The sequence below is a fragment of the Melanostigma gelatinosum genome (genome assembly GCF_949748355.1).
Source record: "Melanostigma gelatinosum genome assembly, chromosome: 10".
Classification (NCBI taxonomy): domain Eukaryota; kingdom Metazoa; phylum Chordata; class Actinopteri; order Perciformes; family Zoarcidae; genus Melanostigma; species Melanostigma gelatinosum.
This window is the reverse complement of record NC_136643.1, coordinates 13238772-13262721: the sequence shown is the minus strand read 5'-3', so window position 1 is coordinate 13262721 and position 23950 is coordinate 13238772. Positions and strand designations below refer to the sequence as shown.

General features: G+C 46.9%; 1 protein-coding gene across 1 annotated transcript in view; it reads left to right on the top strand.

Moving 5' to 3' along the window:
• myo16 (myosin XVI) overlaps positions 1-14591 on the top strand; it is a gene marked incomplete at both ends in the record, with an annotated part of 68450 nt that extends 53859 nt beyond the window's left edge. The window contains 5 exons of the mRNA XM_079277471.1: positions 1980-2362; positions 2462-3718; positions 5862-6017; positions 6499-6578; positions 14421-14591. Coding sequence (XP_079133597.1) covers positions 1980-2362; positions 2462-3718; positions 5862-6017; positions 6499-6578; positions 14421-14591 — 2047 coding nt within the window. The remainder of the gene's footprint in view (positions 1-1979; positions 2363-2461; positions 3719-5861; positions 6018-6498; positions 6579-14420) is intronic.
• Positions 14592-23950: the final 9359 nt, after the last annotated feature.

The following is a 23950-nucleotide window of genomic DNA, read 5'->3' as shown; positions in this document are numbered from 1 at the left end:
AGCTTCATTTTGAAAACTCACTTTTCTAATTCTTTGAAAAATGACTTTTGTATGGTAATACCTGAAATATGAAATATGACTTGTGCATTTCAGCCCTAATAAGCCTGCATACATGTGATATATGTTATGTGCTCGGTGGCACAATGCATAATTAATGCATTTGTTATGTCAATCGCATATTTCTTGCCCTGCAGAGGAAGCGTTACCTTTTGCGCCGATTATTACCATTGTTAATAATACTGACTTTCATCTCAGCCTGACAATGATTGGTTACCATCGTTAATGTCTCAATACGTTTTGACAAGATGACAAAATATGTGTTCACTACATTTAAAAAAATGACACATAAAAGTGTTTTGCTTCGAGCTAACTTCAACTTTAAAGTGCCTGGAAAAGTGTAAACGTCTCACTATAGTGTATCATTTACACCGTATTGACATTTTTTTTATACTTTTGATATAATTTAATTCTTAGGTTGAAACATACACACACACACACATGATTTCTGTGTCCTTGTGCGTGTCGCATCTGCTGCTGGGACAATAGACAGGAGCACAGGGAGGCTATAGGGATAATATTGACCCAAACTCACCTAATTTCTCTGCAGGTTTTCAGAATGCCTTCCCCCATCAGCTACACCAGGGGTGCCCAATACGTCGATCGCGATCGACCGGTCGATCACGGAGGTAGTGCGAGTAGATCGCATACCATTAAAAAAAAAAAAGAGATGTCCTCATGGCATTTGCCATTTGATTTTCTAACACACGGGTCACCACTATGCGCGGTCAACCGCGCGAGCTACTGCAAAACTCCGGCGAGCTAATTAGTTAGCCTTCCAATTTATTTCCACTAAAGAAGCTAAATCTGCAGCGCCATGATTTGGGAAACGTCCAAAACCTTGCGTCAGAACTGGAGACGCAACGGAAGGCGTGTGCGTAACTTGACAGTGCGCGCTACACAGAGCAGATTGACAAGTGTCTGTCAGGGTTTGACAAACGCTTTCCAGACTTTGCTTTACTCGAGCCAGTTGCTACACTTATGTGCTGCACATTTCGGGAAGATATTGAGGTTGATTCACTCGCATCAAAAATTGCAACATTGTTTCACCTGAACTCGTCTGGAGTGGAGGATGAGATTCTGACACTGCAGCTGAAGTCCAGGGCTCATGGACAGTTTTCTCACAGAGGAAAAAGTACCCAAACATGAGGAAATGTGATACCTTTTTGACTGAATTATTCGGCTCTACTCATTTATGTGAGTCAGCCTTTTCATACATGAAGAACATTAAGTCCATACACCGTTCCACCATGACTGATGATCATTTGAAGTCTGCTTGAGGCGGATACCAGCAGCTACTGTCAGGACTATGCAACTCTGGCCAATCCCATTCAGTGCAAGTCATCAGAGTAAGGGAACGACCAAAAATATACAGAATATATGTATATATATATAAATAGATATTCAGCATTTTTAATGTAGGTAGATCATTTTGACTTGGTCATTTTAAAAGTAGCTCGCAAGCCGAAAAAGTGTGGGCACCCCTGATCTACACACATGCTCGCCCCCCCCCCCCCCTGCCCCCCCCCCCCCCCCCTGCCTGCAATCCTGGAACCAACAGATGGCTCACATAGATTAGCAAACGAAATATTGAACTTGATGGTATCACTGGCAGGAGATCAGATTTAAAGCATAATCTCTTTGGTCTTTATCCTCCAATTGGCCTCCTTAGCTCATATTTGTGGCATGGCAGTTGAAGCAGGTCTACTTTGGGTTTGAGCATACTGATGATCTAAATGACATCATTAACTCAATCTGGATCAGAAAACCATTGGATGGGAAACGAAGGTTGTGCCTGTAACTTTTATGCTTCCTTTGAGAAAATCATGAATCGCCAGCACAAGTGATGGCGATACAAACGGTCAAATATTCTTCTCTTTCGACCACTTGAATATAAATTCTGTTATTCTTCCAATTTGTAGGGTTGTGGAGAAAAGCGGAAAAGTCTATGACGGTCCCGTCAATGGGGGCAGTCGAGTTATTCGCCACTTTCGGTCCAGCTCAGTACCCATCCCCCTCGCCATGGAGAGCATGGTCCATTCCTCTGCCAGTCCATCCATCAAACCAGCCCTGCAGCAGGTAGCTCATACCACCGAGGACGCAGCAGGTGGGGGAGGTCTTTCCTCTCCCCGGAAGCAACCTCCGCCCAAACCAAAGAGGGACCCCAACACTCGTCTGAGTGCATCTTATGAAGTCGTTAGTGCAGGGTTGACGATGGCAGCCAAAGAGTGCCCCACTCCAGAGGGGTATGGTTCGCCCGCTGGAAGCCCTCCTAAGTCCCAGCTGTCCCCAACAGACCCTGCAGGTAAATCGCCTCGACTGGTCTTTAAAACATGCAACAGATGAGGCTTTTCCGTGCCTTGACTTTCTCTGTATTTAACTGCTTCCTTTATAATTTCCTCAGCCTTGTCCAAACCCCGTCCCCACAGTGATGACTACACAACCATGAGGAAGGTGCCACCCCCCAAACCGAAGCGCAGTCCCAACACTAAGCTGACAGGCTCGTATGAGGAGATCAACGCTGTTGCCCCCTACATTCACCAGCTGCGTCCTGCCGACGTAAAGCTAGCCTTGCTGTCCCGTGCCGGGGGATTTGGAGGGTTTCCTGGTTTGCTGCAGAAAGCAGCCTCTGTGGATGCCCCACAAGGGTTAGGACTGAGCCTTTACCAGGGCCAATATGACGAGGATGTGTACATAGAGATGTTGGGCTCCCAGCCACGGGCCCGAAGTCTCCAGGAGCCCCCTGATAGTCCAGAGCTGGCTGACTCAGAGGCCGTCTATGAGGAGATGAAATATTTTCCTCACGAGGATGGCGCCGCGCCCGCCACTGTGGCTAGCAAGGCAGCCAAACTGGAGGCACTAGGCTTGGGCCTGGTAGGATTCGGGGCGTCTCATGCTCAAAGCGGGGACACCAAACGGTTGGCAGCAGGGGTGACCGCTGCCATGGACATCGCTTACTCACAGAGCACGTCCAACAGCGGAGTTCCCAAAACTCAGCATGGCAAAGATGGCGGCTGTGACATCCCTGCTCCCTTCCCCAACTTGCTTCCCCACCGTCCACCTCTCCTGGTGTTTCCCCCCTCTCCCGTCACCTGCTCTCCCGCGTCAGACGAGTCACCCCTCACCCCACTAGAGGTTAAGAAGCTGCCTGTGTTTGAGACAAACCTGAACTATGCTACCGGCCCAGACAGCCCTTTGTCCCCACAGTATGCCCGCCAGAGGGCTGACTCCTCCCCTAGCCTCACTGTCCTCATGCCAGAGAAGAAGTCCACATCTCCTCTCACCCCTCCGCCTCCACCTCCTCCCCCCAATGCCCCACCTCCTCCCTACAGACCTCCTTCGTACTTCCCCTTCCCGCCTGAGGCTAACTTCCTGTCTCTGGCCCGAACGGCATCTGTCACAGGGAGCTCGGACCCCCCAAAAACCTCATCCTCTCATAGGACGAGTGGCGAACCACTTGGGAAGCCACCTCCCTACTCCCCGGTGAAGATGTCACGTCCTGAGCCCCGGAGAGCACACTCGTGCTCCTCCTCTCCCCTGCTGTTCAACCCAGCCAATGGCAGACCCCTGACCAGCCCCCTGGATGAGCTCAACACTCTGTTCAGCTCTGGACGCACCCTGCTGCGGAAGTCCACCTCTGGCCGCAAGATGCGAGATGGAGGTTTGTCAGTAATGTTCACACGCATGCACGCCCACACTCTCACACTCTCACACACATCTAAATCACTAGCGGAGGAAATGCATCTGCATGGGTCAATGGTCCATTTGCTGTCGGGAGAACTTGGGCTGTGTGTGTGTGTGTGTGTGTGTGGGTTATGCGTTCTATCTACTGATGAGTACATGATCAAGTGTCTCAGCCTGCTCTGTGCCACATGATTTATTGGGTGATTAGCTCTTTCGTAGGTGAGGCTTTAGGTAAGTAATATCCCCCTGTTTTGTGTGAGTCTGTGTGTCTGCGGATTTACACACATGCTCTGTGTTTGAGTGGTCAGGAGGTGAGATGGAGGCAGCGCCCGGCAGCCTTTCTCATAAATCCCCCTTCTCTACATTTAGAAACTCCTTCCATTGATTCAGGTGTTGTAGCCAGCCACCCTCGTTGGCCCACTTGAGGCGACCCATTTGTTACCGTCTCCAAGTGCAGTGCCCTTTGGCCTCTCCAGCTGCCTTTTGACATGTTGCCGAATGAGCGAGCCGGTGTTGCCCATTTAGCCTCCTCCTGCACTATAAGGATGATCGAGCTGGGTTTGTGTGTGTGTTGTAGCTCGATGCGCTTACATTCAGAGCACATACAGGCTCTCTGGCATTGATGCACAGCTTTGACCTTTGCAAAAAAAGAGGCCAAACATGTGTCACGCTTAGTCAATGACAAGGGTGGATCCTCAGGTCCAGAGGTTCCCAAACAGATAAATGACTTTGTGATGCCTTTATGATTTCCCATTGATACTTCAGCTTGAGAAAGCACAGGCATATGAGAGAAGATACAAACTGTGTTGTCACACTGCGTTTTTGTCTGAGTCTTGTTTCCTCCAAGTGTATTTGTTGTGGCCGGGTTAATAATGCACGAGCAGTAGAATGACGAGGATGGGTATCAAATATTTAACAGCTCATTCATGTTCTACTGAAAGCAGTGGCACTGCCCAGCAGCAGCAGCAAACAGGACACCAACAACAACAATCAGTCATCTTGCTTGAGTCTCATATTACCGTGGATCTGTTTACTTTCTAGAAGACAGAGTTGTGTGTGGCATACGTCTATTACCGTAAGAAGTTCAAGGGGGAGGAAGCTGAACTCCTGTGTGTGACAGGTGAACTTGGCACTGGGGTTCACAACCTTGCTGTTATTTTGAGTGGGCAAAGCAAGGCGGTCCCCTTAGATCAGAGCGCAGAGGGATGCCGACGGGCTTAGCGGGACGGCCTACTTCTGTTGGCTGTTAGTGTGATACCTGACGCTGTGGGAGTGGCCAGGGGTTACAGTTGCTATCCCAGACATCTATGTGAAGAGCAGCTGCCTCTCCCTCCTCCTCTTCCTCCCCTTCCTCATCCTCAGGGAATGGGTAAACCACAGGAATGCCAGGGGAAGGTGGTCTTAAGGCTTCAGGAAATTACTGTCGACACCCCATGCCTCGACAGCAGCACACCAATTAGCCAAAATCCGATAAAAGTCAAACTTTTCCCTCATTATCGTCTTTACTGTACAAATCCAAATACTCATTGGACTCTTCACAAGCATGCAACGCTCACATGGAAACCCTCCCTCTACCTGGCCTTCTGTGCCTCAGAAACACACACCTGCCCCGTGGGACCTATAGTAGAGTTTGCTCAGTTTATATTTAGGCATCTTGTGACCATGGGGGGGGGACCAGGAGGCACACATTCTCGGTTTGGGACGGCAGCTGACGAATTCCCATTCACACACTCCACCATGCACATATGTACCCACAGTCTTCTGGTCATTCGGTGCGTCACAGCATGTGAGCCCCGAGGAGCAGCAGCAGGTCACGTGGAGTCACCTTCCTGCCAGACAGAACAGATGAATCATTTTTTAAATGTCTCGATGGGATAGGAGGAGTTGGAGTAAGTGGTGAGAAGATACTGGAGATCAACACATGACTAGCTGAATTATGCAATTGTAATATAATACTAAAATGTGTATGGTTTGCAATAAAACCAATTTAAAAACAGACTCCCTGTGCTGGTTTGGATTTTGTTATACCCCACAGATTTAATCCAAACTGTATCTGATGTCTACTGTGTATGACATGTACTGACATGTAGTGTGTTGTCCTTTGGCTATATTCTTCCCAGGATTCAATTCTAATATCAATCTGCCCGGGAGGGAAGATTGTGGCTCTGCCCCCACCTCGCCGTCTCTGCAGCTCCAGGACAAGAACGCCAACAACCACACGCATCCTCACTCCCAAAGCCACGCCCCCGTAGAGAACGGCAACCAGGTCTCCAACGGTAACAGCCCGCGTGTTGCACATTTACACGCATAATTCAAGAAGAAAGAAATGATCAGGTCCAGGTTGAATGGCTGTACAAAGATATGTGACTGTCCTGTGGAGTGAAGAAAGTAGCTGTTCACTCTCCTTTTGCCCTTTTTGTCCATGTCACAACATAATTACAAAAGCAGTGAAATTCATCTTAGAGATGCCTGAAATAAAAGCACTGCACGGTCACTGAAGAAGGGGAGGAGGTGCATTACATGAGACAATGAAACGATCTGAGGAACAAGGAAAGAAGACCACTGGTATCATAACAGCGGACCCCGAGTTTGATCACAGTGTTCTTTAAATGCTCCGAGAGATTGGAAATCACAGTTCTTGAGAAAAGCCTTTTTCTTTGTGTTTAAAGGGTGAGATGTCCGTCAGTCTGTGTGTGGGAGGACTCGCAGTCAGATTTTTGTTGCTATGTAATGTGCTTTTTGATTTTGTGTGTTCAGGGTCGCTGGAGGATGAGAGTCACAGCAAGTTAAACTCCACCGCCTCTCTGCACAGACACATGGACAGCCATCATACTCAGGTAAACACACAGAGGCCGGCACTTAACAGCCTAAACGCACACGAACACACAGACAATGACAACACAACTACATCAGGCCTGTATTTTGCTGCTGTGGGTCGGTCGACATTTTGAGTGGACGGGGAAAGTGGCCTCCTTTGCACAACATGCATCACTCATGACATGCGATCGTCCTCTGGCTCTGTAGACGGGTGTACGGTTACAGGATTGAGTTAAATGTCCTGCACACACGCTCTCATGCAGAAACACACACACAGCCTCTGATATATGCAATTGATAAAACTTTGATGGCCAAGCAGAAACCATCGTGAGTTAAAGAACTTTCTGAAAACTGAGACACCACCAACTGATAAATGCATGTATTTTAGAAAGCCGTAATCATTTAAAGATATAAACATAGAGGGGCTTACCACTCACACGACTAACATCGCCTGCAATAGCTCTTCTGGGACAGCGTTACAACGCAGAGCCACAAAGCTCTCGTGACGATTATCCTGCGCTGTACCTTCACCTCAGATAACAACAGACATTCAATAGGATTGTCTTTTCTTAACAAAGGCCAGCTTCATATTCTCTTTTGATTTGTGCTTTCTTATTTCTTATTAATCCATCATCAAACTGAAAAGAAGAGTTGCCACAATATTACAACAACACTCTTCATCCCTCTTCACCCACCCTGAAGAATTAGCTTGGTGAGCAAATGACTCTGTATTGGATTTATAGCTTCTTATAACTTCCACTTTTGATAATGCCAGCCTATAGAAGTTGAATTGTTACAACTTGTATTCATTGGGAGAGAAAAGACGAGATCTGGTTACAAATAACACAATCTCTACAGATGAACGGCTAATGCACACTGGATCTTGAATGCTTCACTATCCGGCTCCATCGCGGCTGCTGGAGACAGACTGCTGGCGTTGTAGCCTGTGTGTGTGTGTGTGTGTGTGTGTGTGTGTGTGTGTCCGTGTCCGTGTCCACCGTCTCTTTTGTCAGCTGAACTATCTTTACGCTGGATGTATTTGTATGTATGGTTCCAGCTTATAAGTACTATGTTGACTAGCAGTCATTACCATTTCTGCTGAGCTGTGGATAAAATCACCAAAACAAATATAATCACAAAGTAAACACGGATTAATGGAAGCAACTGCGGTTGTTATATTCATGTACAGCCACAATGCGTCTGAATACGCTGCAAACGTGTTCTCATGCTTCTAAAACATAAAAGATGTGGGAGAGACAACTTCAAACTATTTTAGAAATGTGGCTGCTGAGCACGGCCAACGCGACATAACATGTACTCAAGCTTCCACTCTGCTGTTAATAAGATCATGTCCACAGGCTACGCAGCGAACCTCCAACAGGAAATTTGATTTATTTAAGACACCGGCTGTCATAACAACAATCGATCCACAGATGTTACCATTGCAGCCTTTACTCCACCATGTACATTGGTTTCATCTGGAAGTCAAATTATTGCAGCAGGTTACATACAAGTTCAAATGTCTCGCATAACGGCGTTCACGATGTAAAGGCTCTGCTCAATATTTTCTACGCCGCTGCGTCCTGTATCCCAGAATGCAGCTGGTTCATCCCGTTCCAGAAAGTTTCACCGCATGAAAACTGATTCAGATTCATCACAGACTGCTTCAGTCAATGATTGAGTATCACCGTCAGTGGTGCATGAAGCACAGGAAGGAACAAAGCACATAGTGTCCCACTTTCACAGAAGCTGAGGACGTTCGTAAGACACTGCCACTAGCGATGTGGAGGGCACACAATGTACCCACTTCACAATTCTCAGGTTGCCTAAACATTACGGGTGAACTCAGCCGTGCCAAGAAAGTCTGAAGCACATTCGTGCTGCAAATTTAAAAGTCTAGTTTTCCAAGTTTTTACTCAGAATATGTGAGCTATTGGGCTGTATGGAAATGACTCTGACTTCTTCTTTCTTTCCTCTCTCTCTCTCCCGTTTGATTCTAATGAGCTTGGCTGTTACTCTCACTCCCTCCTTTATCTTCCAGAGAGGTCATCTCAACTTTTCTCCGTTCGGTGCGGGGGCAGCCCTCTAAAACAGCGAGCGGGGGGGCAGGGGGGTTCACTGGAAGCCCTGTTCACATGTAGGGCTGTGGTGAGTGTATGCCATTCCTCACCGATCTCCACCCTTAACAGCAGTGTTTTTCATAGACCCAGTGCGGGATCATGAAAGTAATGGTCCTTATCATGCACAAAAGAAGAGCCTCAGAAGTTTCAGCATGAAGGAGTTACCCTCCTGTAGAATGGCTTTAAAGAATGTTTAGTTTTGTCCCTCATGGACAACGGAGACTGTGGTCATCCTGCAATTATTGCAGTTACAATTGTTTCCAATAATAACCAATATTTAAAGGGACAGTTCACCCCTAAATCAAAGATGCACATCTTACCTGTAGTGCTATTTATCGATCTAGCTTGTTTTGGTGTGAGTGGTCTAGTGGAGGAGATAGCAGTTGTAGAGATGTCGGCCCTCTCTCTTATATAATGGGACGATATGGCATTCGGCTTGTGCACAAGTGCCAAAAAAAAATACATTTGAACGACTCAACAGCAATGTCTCTTTCCAGAAATCATGACCCAGTTACTCATGATACTCTACAGACGTTGTGAGCAGTTTCATGTTTCAACGATGGTTGAAAGAAAATAGTTCCCACGTGAAAGTCCCCACAACAAGGACGCCTCTACGGCGACATGGCAACTCACACCAAAACAATCTAGATTGATGAATAGCAATACAGGTAAGAGGGGAAAATGTGTATTTTTGATTTTGGGGTGAACTGCTCCTTTTAAGGCAGGGAAATTATTTGATAAAAAATTTCTGGTTTTAATCCAAAGATTCAGATCTTCTGAAAATGTGGGCCCTCGGAGGAGGAATCTTGAAAACCACTGCTTCTTGTAGCTTCACCAGCTCGCCTTGTTTGCTGTGCTGTTTGTCCTTTAAGCACTGGTCTGGAATCAGATCAGCTATCTGCCCTTTCTTCTGTGGGGTGAAAAGTCTGATCCAACAATCTGTGACGCTGCTGCTCCCCCCCCCCCCCCCCTTTTTTTATCCCTCATTTCTGTAAGGAGACTGCCGCTGTTGGACTCTCTTCTGCATCTGTGTGCCTGCTCATCATTATTCTTCTTTTCATTCAAGGCTACCTATATTGTTTATTGTTCAGTGAGATGCTTTGTAAGCTGCTAAATTCAAAAAGATCTCTACGTCGGTTTATCTCGACGCAGTGATGCAGAGGGCTCTTGTGTGTGAGGATGGGGTGCACCTGATCAGTCAGCATATCCAAACAACAGTATAATTCTGTGAGATATTATTACATTGCCACTGATATTAAAATTGCACCAGACATATCGGGTATAGGATATGTGGATGATTCATCTGGTGATTACAAAGTCTTAAGTGTTTCGTGTATTTCAACTCTAATCTACTATAACGCTGACAATAACTCTTCAGCGTGAATAGATACGGTTGATGCCTCCTTTCCTGTGGATTTCTATAAACTTCTGTTTAGTGTTAAAGGGAGCAAATTACTCCCATGTTCTTTATTTCTTTTTTTAGAAATATATGCATTTGAGGCTGCAACATGACAGTCAGCATCTTACTTTAAGGTTGCAAGTGCCTGAGGAAGAAAATGCGAGATATAAGAGTTTGAAAATGCAGTGTATTGGAAATACGACAGGCGATCAGTGTGGTGTGACTTCTTACTAAGCGTTGTATAACCTCAGAAGTCACTCCAGATCTACTTCCTCGTGTGTCTGACATTATCTCTGTGTCAGAACATGTCTGTAAAATAGTGGTTTCTTGCTGTTGTCATTGCAACTTGTATCTTGATTCCTTACTTCAGTAATCTGGTGTGTTGTCAGGAACAGGTCCGTTACCATGAGTTCATTCAGAAGATGGGAACAAGTCTGTGACCCAGAATGCCTTTCAATTAGCTGCATTCCAGACCGTGTTTATACAGGATTAGCAGATCTAATGGGATAAATGAAAAGGAAAGGATGAAGGAAGAAGAGGGGGATGGACAACTCCATTCGGAATGAATGGACTGGCTTGTTTTGGTTCCCGTAGTCGGGAGTCAACGGCAGTCTAGACTAATCGTATAAAGAATAGGCGGACTGTCTTCCAACTAAATGATTGGATTGTACAGACATTAATATTCTTAGTAGGTTTTTTTCCCCCTTCCGACAAAATCTAGGCAGAAGTAATGTTTAAAGTGGGAGAAGGACTGCGCCACATGTTTGCTGTTCAGAATAACAGCAGTAAGGATGACAAAGAGAGCTTTGGTGTCTCCGCATGAGTCACCCATGTTTGGCAAGGTTAAAGCATATTTGTGAATAAAGGCTTCATAGTCGTTTCTCTGAAATCCCCACGTCACCTAACCCATCGTGAAATTTCCAGGAAAGAGCTCACACACGGGTCATCGACATCTCTCCCTCTTAGCAGTCCCTCTTTTTTTGCTTTTTACTTCTCCCATCAACAGTCTGGGTAAAATGCTTCCAGAAATACACACTATTTAGTGAGGTCTTTGAAAAAGATCTGGCATCGGTATTGATTTCCCTTGTCTTGATGTTGTAATGATTTAAAGGTGTAGCTGTTTATTAGAGGCACCAATATATTGTAAATGATTTAAATTGTCTGCAGAGTGCAGCGCGTATGTGTGATGAACACACAGCATGAATGATCAATCATCAAACATACAAGCATGTACTGTGTTTAGCAGTAGAATGAGTGGTTTTTCTGAGGAGAAGCTCAGAGGTTATTGTCACACGGCATTCCGTCTGCGAGTGACAGTTCGGAGTGACCACTAGACCTCCGACATTACCATATTATTAACATAACATTACCAACCCATTAACGTGTTGGTTTGGATATGAGCTCCCTCCCCCATGCTATTGTGAGCAAGGGCACGGTTAAGATGTCAGACGTATGAGGACGTTTCAGTGGAAAAATCTTATTTTGGCTACTTAATGAAATTGTTCCAGCAATTTCATATTTTAAGTCACTCGTATCAGTTCTGGTAGATGAGATCTCATTGGGGAGTACAAGTTAAAATGCCAGGGGCTGAATTGGTGGGGGTGCATGTTTCAGGTACCGGTGGGACAAACGAATAAAATCCAAAGTCCAGTCTGAGTAACAGATTCATGAGTTTAAACACTTAACAAAACACCGTAAATAATCTACCAGGAACGTACATCTTTTTGATTGGCCGACACAGCACTTTGCTAACTGAAGTCACAATGCGGCCCGTAAAAAGTTTAGCCGGGTTTAGCCGGATAATTCTACTTTTATTTGAAACACAGACCCTACCGTCAAAGTGATGTGCACACTGCTGTATAGTTTGGGCTAGGCCCCTTAGTATGAATTAAAAGAAATGTCAATGCTGCATACACATACAATGAATCCCCTTCTTTAAGGCAACACTAAAGGAAACCAGGTCCATTAAGACATGGTTTTCCCAATTTGGTGTGGAAGAATATGACTGGCCTTGGCGAAAGCTTTAATGGTTCCAAGAAGTTATCGCAGCATATTATCGCCCGAGGTTTGCCAACTTCAACAGCCACACATAACGTTGCAGTTGGAGAGCCCACATACTTGCCATAAGAGAGCCGTTTAAGCATGAGGGTGAATGTGATCTCTAAATGCAGACACTCTGAAGATGAGTATTCAAATTATGTCTATATTTAGGCATCAAGGCCGCAAACTATAAATCTGTTCAAATGTTCTTCTCTCGGAATTATTGGATTCTATTGTATCTGATGTTGCAGCATTGTGTGTGTGTGTGTGTGTGTATGTGTGTGTGTGTGTGTGTGTGTGTGTGTGTGTGTGTGTGTGTGTGTGTGTGTGTGTGTGTGTGTGTGTGTGTGTGTGTGTGTGTGTGTGTGTGTGTGTGTGTGTGTGTGTGTGTCTATGTACTGTCATGCATTGACGAAGGACAGGGTGTTCCTACTTGTCTACTGTTCCAGTAGCTGGTGTTCCTGGCTGGCGCCAGAGCAGAGAATAGCCTGGCAGGAAGGTGTAAATTATGGATTAGGTCGCTGAGTATGGCGCTTGTGCAGGCAATCAATGTGTGTGTGTTTGAGTGCATGTGCATATGCATATGGACACTCACAGGTATGCAGTTGTCCAGATATGTGCATGTGACCCTGCCTATGTGTGGCAATGTTACACCGTGTGAAATGCATCACTACTGCACTGTATGCTTTGCAATATGCAGAGAAAATGTTGCATTTTATGCACTGCAAACTTGATTTAGCTTACAGCTCCAACTCCAGCAGAGATGCGAAGTGGAGGAGGGGGGTAGAGGCAAGAAACTAATTATAAGGGAAGCTGAGATCACAGCCTAGAGTTGAGTTTTAATCAGTTTCATGAGAATTTTGAAAGATAGTGATATATTTTCTAGAATAAATCCTGTTAAAGGACTTTAATTAAAACTGCTTTTACACTACTGACCATGTATAGGATACAATACAACGTATTCTTCTGTGTCATAGAGCGTCCTTGTTGTCCAAAAACTTTTAAAAACACATTGCACTGGATGACATGTTCCTTCATGATGAACATGGGCACTGTAGTTTACAACCTTCAGCTGTAATCACTCACCAGTGCAACAAATGTGTATTAATCCACGGCTGAAAATAGTCCGTGACAAATGTGCTAGTTACTCCTGTTTGCGTCACATTTATTGAAAACCACAGTACCCATGTGTTTTAGGAAATGACTGAACCTTTATTTATGAAACAATAGATATTCATAAGCAGTTTTTTCAAGATCTACATCTTCAGTAGGAACCAATGGGCTCGGGGCTGAGTGCTATGGCAGAACAGGGAGGTCAGAAAAGCATTGTGAGACAGAACAACACATTTGTGCATTTAGCTTTTTTAATTTCTTGACAGTAAGAATAATATAAAGTATAGTAATGCCAACCTTATCCTTTAGAGCTTATCTCCCAGCATGAGGGGACAGTTATTTGCACTTTCACAGCCCATCAACGAGCCCCCATTACAACCTCCGGTTCCTGATCTGGTCTTGGTCGTTAGGGTTTGGCCCTGTTGTGGGTATGACAGACCGAGGCAGATTGGAATTCCTGTCTGATTGATTTACATGGATGTTGACTGGCAGATGACGGATGATGTTGTTTACACAGAATGATAACCACGTGTGCACCTTTGGGCATTTGACCCGAGTGTCTCTGAGAAAGAACATGAGCCACTTGAGTTGCTCACTGCACAAAGGTCCCTTGTGTAATTCACAAGACCTTCTTTGAGGTGATTTATAGACGGTCCAAAGACAGAATATGGAAATGAGTCGCTGTTAGAGCTGTCAGTCAGAGAAGGCATCCCCCCTCCCCCCCTCTCTGATTCCCTCTGTATCAACTGTCTCGTGAGATGGCTTGGTGACCACACCAGATTCAGCTCAGTGTTGGTTAGTAGAATGATTCATGAGAAAACCTGTCCTACTTTGAGAGGAGAAGCCAGCCCGGTGATCGCTGCTGCTTTCAAGAAGATGGATCAGACAAAACGCTCCTATTTCTCTAGCTCTGTAGGTGGTCATCTCCGATTGAGACATGATGGTATTTTAAAACTCTTCCTCTGCTTTAAGATGCTTTTGCAATGACAATGAGATTGTTTTTTTTCTTTATATAAAACCGCTGCTTGTCATTCACACTCCCCTCTCCCTACTTCCTCCAATCACAGCTTTGTCATTTCAGCTTTCTGTCATCTGCGTGTCAATCCATTCTGGAGAAAGTCATTATTTAGTGTGTGGTTTAATTGTAAACATGCTCTGTCGTTTTTCCTCGCCTCTGCTCTGCGCTCCAGGTGTTCCAGCGGTTGCGTCTATCCAACAGGGATGAGAGTGCCACTCTCGGGGAGCTCCTGCAATGGCGGCGAGCGCAGTGTGAGGGGCGGGGTGACTGGAAGCACCGCCCACCTCAGTCCCCGGCCCTGCCCCCCACGCTGCTCTGGACCAATAGGAAGGCCTCTCCGTGACAGAGGCCGTGTGATGCAGTCACATGTATTGGCCCTGCTCCTTTTTTTTCTCCTTTTTCATGTGGACCATGTAACCTCAATGCCCAGGGGCTAGGTCAAAGCTCCAAGCCCCAAAGTGTGAGCCTCGTCCCTGGGCTGAAGGTCCTGCCTCCGCGCCTCTTGACCTCGACTGTGGAGGATTCCCCAACCTTTGTGATACAAGATCAGCACTCTGTAACACTGACGAGTGTCGTCCATGGAAGAAAAAAATAAATCCAGACACAGTAGAGGTCCATGAGGTGCTATTTATGTGATCAAAGATGTTACTAACAAAAAGAGACAGAATATTATTTATTTTCAGTTCTTCTGAGACCACGTGTATGATGTCCATCAATGGGAGGCTGATGTAGAGAGCAGACCAGCAGTGTTTTCATAGCAGTCAGATATTAAATGGCCCTTTTAATCTGTCTGTATCATGTTGTTCTGCTACTAAGGAGTTCCACCCCAGAATATGGTGCTGATTATACTTGACGTGCTGTCCTGTGATGCTCCCTTGAATGCTTGTGTGTGCACGTGCCACCAAGTCTCAGACCGCTCTGAAGTTTACATGTCAACCAACGCCTTCGTACACCAGTTTTTAGCGTCAGTGGACTGGCTTCGATATGGGACCTTCTTCAGGCACAGCTCTCACTTAGCCTCTCATGTTTGGGCACTAAGTGCTACTGCGGCCCTGGCAACGAGCAACCAGGGGTCAGGGTAACCTCAGTAATATCCCATGGTGCACTTCTCTTCCCCATTGTTACCACCAGCCTTTGAGGAACAAAAACATTCAGCTAAAATGCAACCTACTGCGCTAACCTTTACGAGGAAACGGGGATCCAAAAAAAACAACAATCCTGCTTAAGGTGTAAAGGTAAAGCCTAAATAACGCTTCAGCTGGCGGGTATACAGTTTATGTTGTGGACATGAAACTCTGTGCCAAAGTGACACAACTTGTGAAAGATATGTCTAGACTGACAAGTATAGTTATAAAATCATATATATATACACGTAGTCCCCATATATTGACATGTGCAGACGGACATAAATGACCAAATCATAGCTGTCACTGCGATTCAGTGGTGATTCTGTTTCTAGATGGATCAGAAGGACATGAAAAAAACAACAACCGTCTATACTCGAAAGACAACTTGACTCTCATCGTGTCTCATCGAGACCTGAACAGTTTCATGTGGTCAGTGTTGTTCAGAAGATTGTGCCGAGCTCAGGAACTCTCGCACAGATGAACTCGACGATTGTACAGATTGCTCCACCTTGGCCGGGTCGGCACAGACGAACATCGCCTTCCAAGTCCTCCCTTCATCTGCTTTCCCTCCCTTAATGTTTAATTCCCCCCACCCACTTTCCTAATGGATCAAACCGGCTCTATGGGTGTTTCCATGGTTACTGCTTTGTAAATAGTGACTGGTGTTGTACGTTCTAGCTTTTACTGTCGCAGGAAAGCACAGAGATTGAATCAAAAGATGAGGAAGAGATAAGATAATACTGTCTATGATGGTGAAACTGAGGTTTAAGAATGTCTTGGGTTAGATGCAATGACTAAGGTAAAGAGAAGAGGTTTATTTTACAATGTGAATATCTTTTTGTTTTGTTTTTCTCAGAATGATTGTCTATGGCTATGAAATTCTTTATACTCTATTCATTATTAGTATTAGTTTTGTTCCCTGTTGACCCCGTTGTTCTGTTCCTGTGATGCAATGCAGATGTTTTCATTGTATATGGATGTTTCATTGCACAATGTTTCTGTGGTGTCGTGTTGACTGGCTGGGTCTCAACAAGCCAAGATCGGTTTGGATTGTTGGAGCCACGAAGTATCGATAGCTCTAATTGATTTCTCATTCCCACTGATCACCCACAATGTGTCTGATTGATTCAGCCTTACGAATTAGCAGCCCCGTCACAGGATCGATCTCGGCTGCTGTCAGTGCGCCACGGCGCACAAAATATTCAAGAGGAATTGGAGAAGATCACTGATATTCACAAGAGATGGCACATCAGCTGAGCTGTGTTTTTTTTTTTGACTGACTGGCTGAATGTATAAATGCAAAGTTTTCTTTCCCTGCCTGAAACCCTGTAACTTATTACTGGAACATGCGCCTGTATCTAAGCAGTGTACCCGACTCCTTTTAATGTGATTATTGTCTTCAGAAGTTATGTATGCTGTTCGGGTTGTTTTTTAAAGCTAGTTAATAAGGATGCGGCATTTTTGATAAAGTATTGATTTGCTCCACGACTCACACCTTGTATGCGGCGATTGGGGTTGCATGAACAGTGCGCGGTACTGCAATGCAGAACTACGTCAAACATTTTCATCATAGTGTGGTTCAGCTCATTCACACAAGGATTCGAACCGATGGTCAAGCAAAATAGAAAGGAACCGATGATCAAGCTACTCAACCTTGCCAATGATTGGTCCTTCATTCTGATCAGGGTTCTGGTTAGTCGTGTGCATTATGGATTTGTGTATTACCAAGTTTACTGAAATCATGAAATGAGGAGATGAATTGTTTTTTATTGTCTTTTAAAGCATATCGTTGCTTTTTACCTTGCATGACCACATGTTGGGCCTGGCCCTTTATAATGTGCTCATGCTGAAAAGATACAACAACAACAAAAAGGCTGTCTAATGTGAAGAAGTGCTTCTCCCTGCACTGTGAATCATTGCACTGTCCCCCATCTCTCATCCATGCACTATTTATCCATCCACATCCACCTTTTACTGGACCGATCCGGGCACATGTCGGCTCCGTTATATACAATCCCCTGACGTAGCTGAGTCTGTTGTAAGCGTTGCCTAACTCTGGCAGCCAGATTACTGCCAGTCGCTGTTAGTCAGGAATCTAAAACTCTCTGCTCTGAGATCAGCTCTCTGGTGCTACAGCCAGTGCAGATTGGCCATCTTATTGTCCCTTATAGCACCTAAACAGGGCTATCTCACTGCCTTTCATAGTGTTGTTTTCTTTCTTTTGTACATGACATACAGTATATTTTAACCGGCATACATATGTGTTTGTGGAAAGAAAAAAGATTGTATGTGATATTTCATCATTATGTTCCCAATGTTTTATAAGTACTGTACAGCAATAAAGCACAATTGTGTCAATGTCGGTGTTACTGTTTGTGCGTGCACATATGAGAATAATGCAAATCAATTCCAGGACTTGGATGCATTAAAGTGTGAGTCTGTACGCTTTGTGAGTATTTTCAGATCCTTTCATTGTCATTGGGTGTCACAAGCTATGTTTATATCTTTATTCTTATTCCGCTCCTCACAAATATTTCAAAGTAGAAACTTAATTAAACATTCAGCGTAATTAGTGCATTATTGCGATTACTTTTATAATTCATACCTTTCATGGAAATATTCCATATTTAACTGGAAAAAGTCAGCATTCAAATAAATGGATGGAATGTTCAGAATTTAGTCATAAAACACTTTCCCACTCTTATGTACTCATTCATACTTTCAGCTAATGACGTCATTTTAAAATGTTTCTCACATTTTATACATTCTGGGTTTCATTCAACCCCATCTCATTGAAATTTTTGTCATGTTCAACTTTCTTTGAAGCTTAGGAAAAGATGACCTCCGATTTTTACATTGGTGTGCATTGGATGGTACGTTCATGGAGAGCTTTTGCATTGACTCCCATAGAAACTGAAAGCAGAAATATCTGGAGGAAAGCCGACAGAGACAGTTTTACCGAGCCCACTCCGGTTCTCACATTTTTTGACACCACAAACAAATTCTACATCAATGCGTTCGGCTGAATCTGTTCTCTCTCGTGATGATAACATTTGGGTGATTGGACTCACGGTTCTTGACTGGAAGGCAGTCGCTCAATAGTCCCCATGGCAACCTTTGATTGCAGCTGGAGACACACAGCTGATTGAGAAGATTCAATTTGTCCAGTTTCACAAACAAACATACAAGACTTGGAGATTTTTCCGCTTTCTCTTCATACTCCTTCAACTGCTTCTTCATACACATTAAAACGAAAGTTACGAACGTAACTACGGTTCTATGAATCCTGGATGACCGCCAGAGGCAGTGCTTAACACTGGATGTATCCCGTCTCGCGCATGCGCAGGTCGAATATTTATATCAACAAAGTCACGTGTGACCTCGGATGACCACCGTCATCTATAAGTTCCGGTGTCATCCTGAGCTCAGTCCTATGGAATCTTCTCGCGAGTTCACGGGATTCCGAGTGACCAAGAACTCTGGCGGTCATCCAGGATTCATAGAACCGTAGTTACGTTCGTAACTTTCGTTCTATTTCATCCTTACTGACCGCCAGAGGCAGTGCTTAACACTGGATGACTTATACCAAAAGAGTCACGAGGAAGCACAGTAACTACCCCTTATAGCTCCGGCAGAGAAAATTGGCCAAGAACCCTCCCCAGTGGGTGAGGGTCGGCAACGTTAACTCTGTAGTGTTTGGTGAATGTGCTCGGTGATGCCCATGAGGCCGCCGCACATGTATCCCCCACAGGTACACCACTCAGGCTTGCCCTCGGTGTGGAGACACTCTTGGTAGTGACCCTTCACCCCGGATGGCCGAGCGCAGCCGCTCGCCTTGTATGTATCGGCAATGGCCTCCACTATCCAGTGGGACAGGTGCCGTTTTTCCTTAAAAAGGAGCACAGCCCTTCTTAGGCTCACCATAACTGACTATGCAGGCGGTGGCTTCCATATAAGCTCTGAGGGCCCACACTGGGCACAGCAGCCTTGACCTCTCCTCTCCCGATGGGGGAGGGGGGGGTCAACTTTGCCAGCTGGATAGGCCGGTTTATATGTGAACGTATCCACCCCCTTGGGAGAAACACTGCCTTAGGCCAGAAAGTGACACCCAAGCCCTCTGAGTTCCACCTCAGACATGATTCTTCCACTGATAGGGCATGCAGCTCGCCCCCACATTGAGCTGAATTGACAGCAAGGAGAAAACCGTCTTGCTGATAGCCATCTAGGCTCCGCCTGTGCCAGGGGTTCAAAAGGACAAGCATAAGCTGTCCAGTACCAAGGGTAGGTCCCATGCAGGGGAGACCGGCCCTTATCCAGGAGAGACTGTAGAAACTCAGTACAGCAGGCACGGGGCGCTGTACTGGGACCTTGTTCTGAGCCGCACACTAGTCGGAGAACAGCTTCCACCTGTTTCTTGTACTGCAGGCAGGTAGACCGCGCACTGGCATTCAGAATAGTCCGTCAGACTGGTTCTATGCAGCCACTCAGCATCCGGTCGGGCCCTCCCGTGACCCCTAATTGAAGGCGGCAGGGATTGGAACGCCAAATCCGACCCTCTAGTTGTGACAGGAGATCCCTCCTGTCGGGGAAGAACTCTGACAAGCTTATAGCAAAAGCAGAGGGACTGGTGGAAAGGCATAAAGAAGATCCTCTGGCCACGTGTGAGCCAGGGCATCTTGACCCAGAGGGCTGGTCCTCTCCGTCAGGGAGACCCAGTGGGGGCAGTGGGTCGACACGTCTGGATGCAGCCGCCACTCTCCCGGTGGAGGCTTGTAACGGAACAGGAAAACCACAACCTTGTTCCATTCTCCTGGTGGGTACATTGCCCACAGGCTGGTCAGGCGAGGGGCCTCCCAAGTCAGAAGGCCACGGTGATCCCCGTAGCAACTTCTGCAGATCTGGTGCCCCATCGATAGTTCATGGGAAATCACAGCAGAGGTGCTGTCCACCGGACAAGCACATGCTTTCCCTTCAACATGGAAGAAAGTGCTCGAGCGCTAGCTCTAGAACCTGGACCTGCGGTCTTTCAGCAGACAACTGCCCCCAGGCTGTCCCGTTCTGTCACCCTGCACCCGCCTTGAGAGGCAGGTAACTGTTGTGACAATCTCCTGGTGGAATGGAACCGAGCCCCTGGGGCTCGGTTCCTGGGACACTGTTCGCCAGATATGCACTCCCTCCATGGGGATAGTGAATAGATGAATAGACACTGTTTCGATAATATTATTGCCCTGTATCTGTGCCACTTGGCATCCAAGTGAAGGCTGTTCAGCCATCCGCACTGGGGCGACAGACAGGCCCTCATAGGGCCACCCTAATGAAGGTTATGCTCTGAGAAGGGCTCAGGTAGCTCCTCTCCATGTTCACCTTGAGGCCTACCGGGCCACGTGAGAGAAGGCGAGCAGTGTCCTGTGGCGCCTGAAGCCGGGACGGCGCCTAGGTCAGCCAGTCGTCTAAGTACGGCAGTATGTTCACGCCCTGCGATTGCAGGGGGAAAGGACAGCAGTAACACACTGTGGACACCCATGGGGAGATGGGAGAGTCCGAATGGAAGCACCCAGGACTGAAAGTTGTGGTGATGCACCATGGGAACAGGCGTCGATAGACGTGCACCACTCTCCCTTGGAAATCCGCTGATGGGAGAAAGAACCCTGACAGCCGGCCTGGAGACATCTCCTGGCACCCCTGCCGGGGGGGACGGGGACGTAAGTAGGGTTGTATAGGTAGCGGTCCGGCCTCTCAGCAGGACGCCGAGGCCTGTTGCGCTACTAGGGTAAGCTGGAGGCTGAGAAACGGCCTTGTGGGCCAAAAATGGGACCCCTAGGTCTGGGGGTGCAGGCAGGTCCCTGCAAAGACCAGAGAACTGCTGCCAGGTCTGGCTAGCTCTAACAGTCCGCTGAAGCGCCTGTACAGCAGCTGACTCGAACAGCTCACCAGGCTCCACTGGGACAGTATGGAGGGTCCTCCTACATGTCTCAGATAGGGGTGACTGCGCCAGCCAAACCTGGCGGCGAGTCTGAACCAGGGTGGACATCATCCATCCACGTTCCCTCGATATGAGCGCAAACGCCTGCAATGAAGCATCACTGAGCAGAAGCGTCGAAGTAGCCCGCTGCAGAGAATCTGCGAGGGAAAGCATGAGGTGGGAGAGGGAGTTGTCGATACGGTGCACAGCGCTGCTGTGTCCTGAGCCCTGGATAGCAGGTCATCTTTGACCCGACATTGGGTCGAGGGCACCTGGCATCGGGCCTCAGAGTCTCCTCAGGGGAAACTGATGGACGCCATAGTCGTCGAACTGGCTGGCATACGTGCAAGGCCAGATTTGCCACCTCCTGCATGGTCTGATGTAAGGCGGGAGAGAGCCCTGGTGTCTCCACCATGCACGCAACTCCCTCAGATATTCCTCGGAGGGAGGAACAGAAAAGGTGGTGAGGGCGGGAAGGTGCCTGAAGAAGGCACTCACAGGTGGATGCTCCAGCTGCTGTGTATGCCCGGCGTGCAAGCGCCATACCAATGACCAGGGTAGGTTGGTCTGGATTCAGCTGCCCTGACAGGGGGAGGTAGACCTCCCGCATCAGGTGTTCCACTTCGGCCAGCCTAGCAGACCTTACTGCTCAAGGCGTGATGCCGCAGGTCCTGCCTGGGTTCTCCCTGCTAGGGCAAGAGGTCAGGGCCGTCCTCCGGCTGAAGAGGAGCTATACAGGTCCTACAGCCGGGAGAGTTGAACATGGCCGCGATTCTGGTGGAACCCTTGTCCCACTAGTTTATGCGGAATTCCCAATCAGTCCGAGCGAGAGCGCTCTGCTGAAGGTTGAGAGAACAGGCAGGGGGCAGTCAGTGGCGAGTGATCCTTCGGACACTCTTCCCTTAGCCAGCCGCTGCGGATATTGGTGACCCACCAGTTAGCCTGAGCGAGAGCACTCTGCAACTGCGGAAACAGGTCAGGCAAAGTCCTTATAGTGAGAGGGGCGAGGACACTCTCTAAGCCCACTCTCTTCACTAAGATAGTTGCTGCAGATATTAGTGTCCCCCCAGTTAGCTTGAGCGAGAGCACTCTGCTACCGTAAAAACGGACAAAACAGACCACAGTCCGTACAGTGAGAGGGGAGCGAGGACACTCTTCACTAAGATAGTTGCTGCCGATATTGGTGTCCCACCAGTTAGCTTGAGCGAGAGCACTCTGCCACTGTGGAAACAGGTCAGGCAAAGTCCTTATAGTGAGAGGGGCGAGGACACTCTTCACTAAACTAGTTGCTGCTGATATTGGTGTCCCACCAGTTAGCTTGAGCGAGAGCACTCTGCTACTGTGAAAAACGGACAAAAAGAACACAGTCCTTACAGTGAGAGGGGAGCGAGGACACTCTTCACTAAGACAGCTGCTGCAGATATTGGTGTCCCACCAGTTAGCTTGAGCGAGAGCACTCTGCTACTGTGAAAACGGACAAACCCACAGTCCTTACAGTGCGAGGACACTCTCCACTTGGACAGGCGCTGTAACTCTTGGTGTGCTACCAGTTAGCCTGAGCGAGGGCACTCTGCTAACTGATATCCGCTACCGATATGTCCATAATGTTTACAACAATCAATGGACACACCGAGTATTAGCTTCTAGTTAGCCGGAGCGAACTCGACAGCCGTAATGCGTCAAAACCATCCATGGGCACAACCTCAATGCTGATTTAGTACAACTAGCATTCACCGAGTTAGCCTGAGCGAGCACATTCCGCTAACTGTGATCGTTGTAATGCTACAAAGTTGATGGCCACAGCCCCAGTACCAGCTTTGTTTATCTAGTTTCCCACTGAGTTAACCTGAGCGAGGACGCTCTGTTAACTGTGACAGCCGTAAGGATACAAAGTTGCTGGACGCAGTCCCAGTCTCAGCTTTTGTTTAGCTAGTTTCCCACTGAGTTAACCTGAGCGAGGACGCTCTGTTAACTGTGACAGCTGTAAGGATACAAAGTTGATGGCTACAGCCCCAGTATCAGCTTTGTTTAGCTAGTTTTCCACTGAGTTAACCTGAGCGAGGACGCTCTGTTAACTGTGACAGCCGTAAGGATACAAAGTTGATGGACGCAGTCCCAGTATCAGCTCTGTTTAGCTAGTTTCCCACTGAGTTAACCTGAGCGAGGACGCTCTGTTAACTGTGACAGCTCTGTTAACTGTGACAGCCGTAAGGATACAAAGTTGATGGACGCAGTCCCAGTATCAGCTTTTGTTTTAGCTAGTTTCCCACTGAGTTAACCCGAGCGAGGACGCTCTGTTAACTGTGACAGCTGTAAGGATACAAAGTTGATGGCTACAGCCCCAGTATCAGCTTTGTTTAGCTAGCCAGCTAGCATCCAAGTTAGCCTGAGTGAAGACACTGCTAACTGCGAATTACGTCAGATGTAAAGATTAAATCTCCATGTACACAACGCCAATGCGGACTAGTGTCTCACAAAGTTTGCCAGAGCAGGAACACTCTGCTAACTGTGATAGCCGTAACACTGTGAAGGGCGGGCCGACAGCGTAATTCTACGCTCTCGTTAGCGCGCCACTCGATTACTAGAGCGGAAGCGCTCTGCCAACCGTGGAAC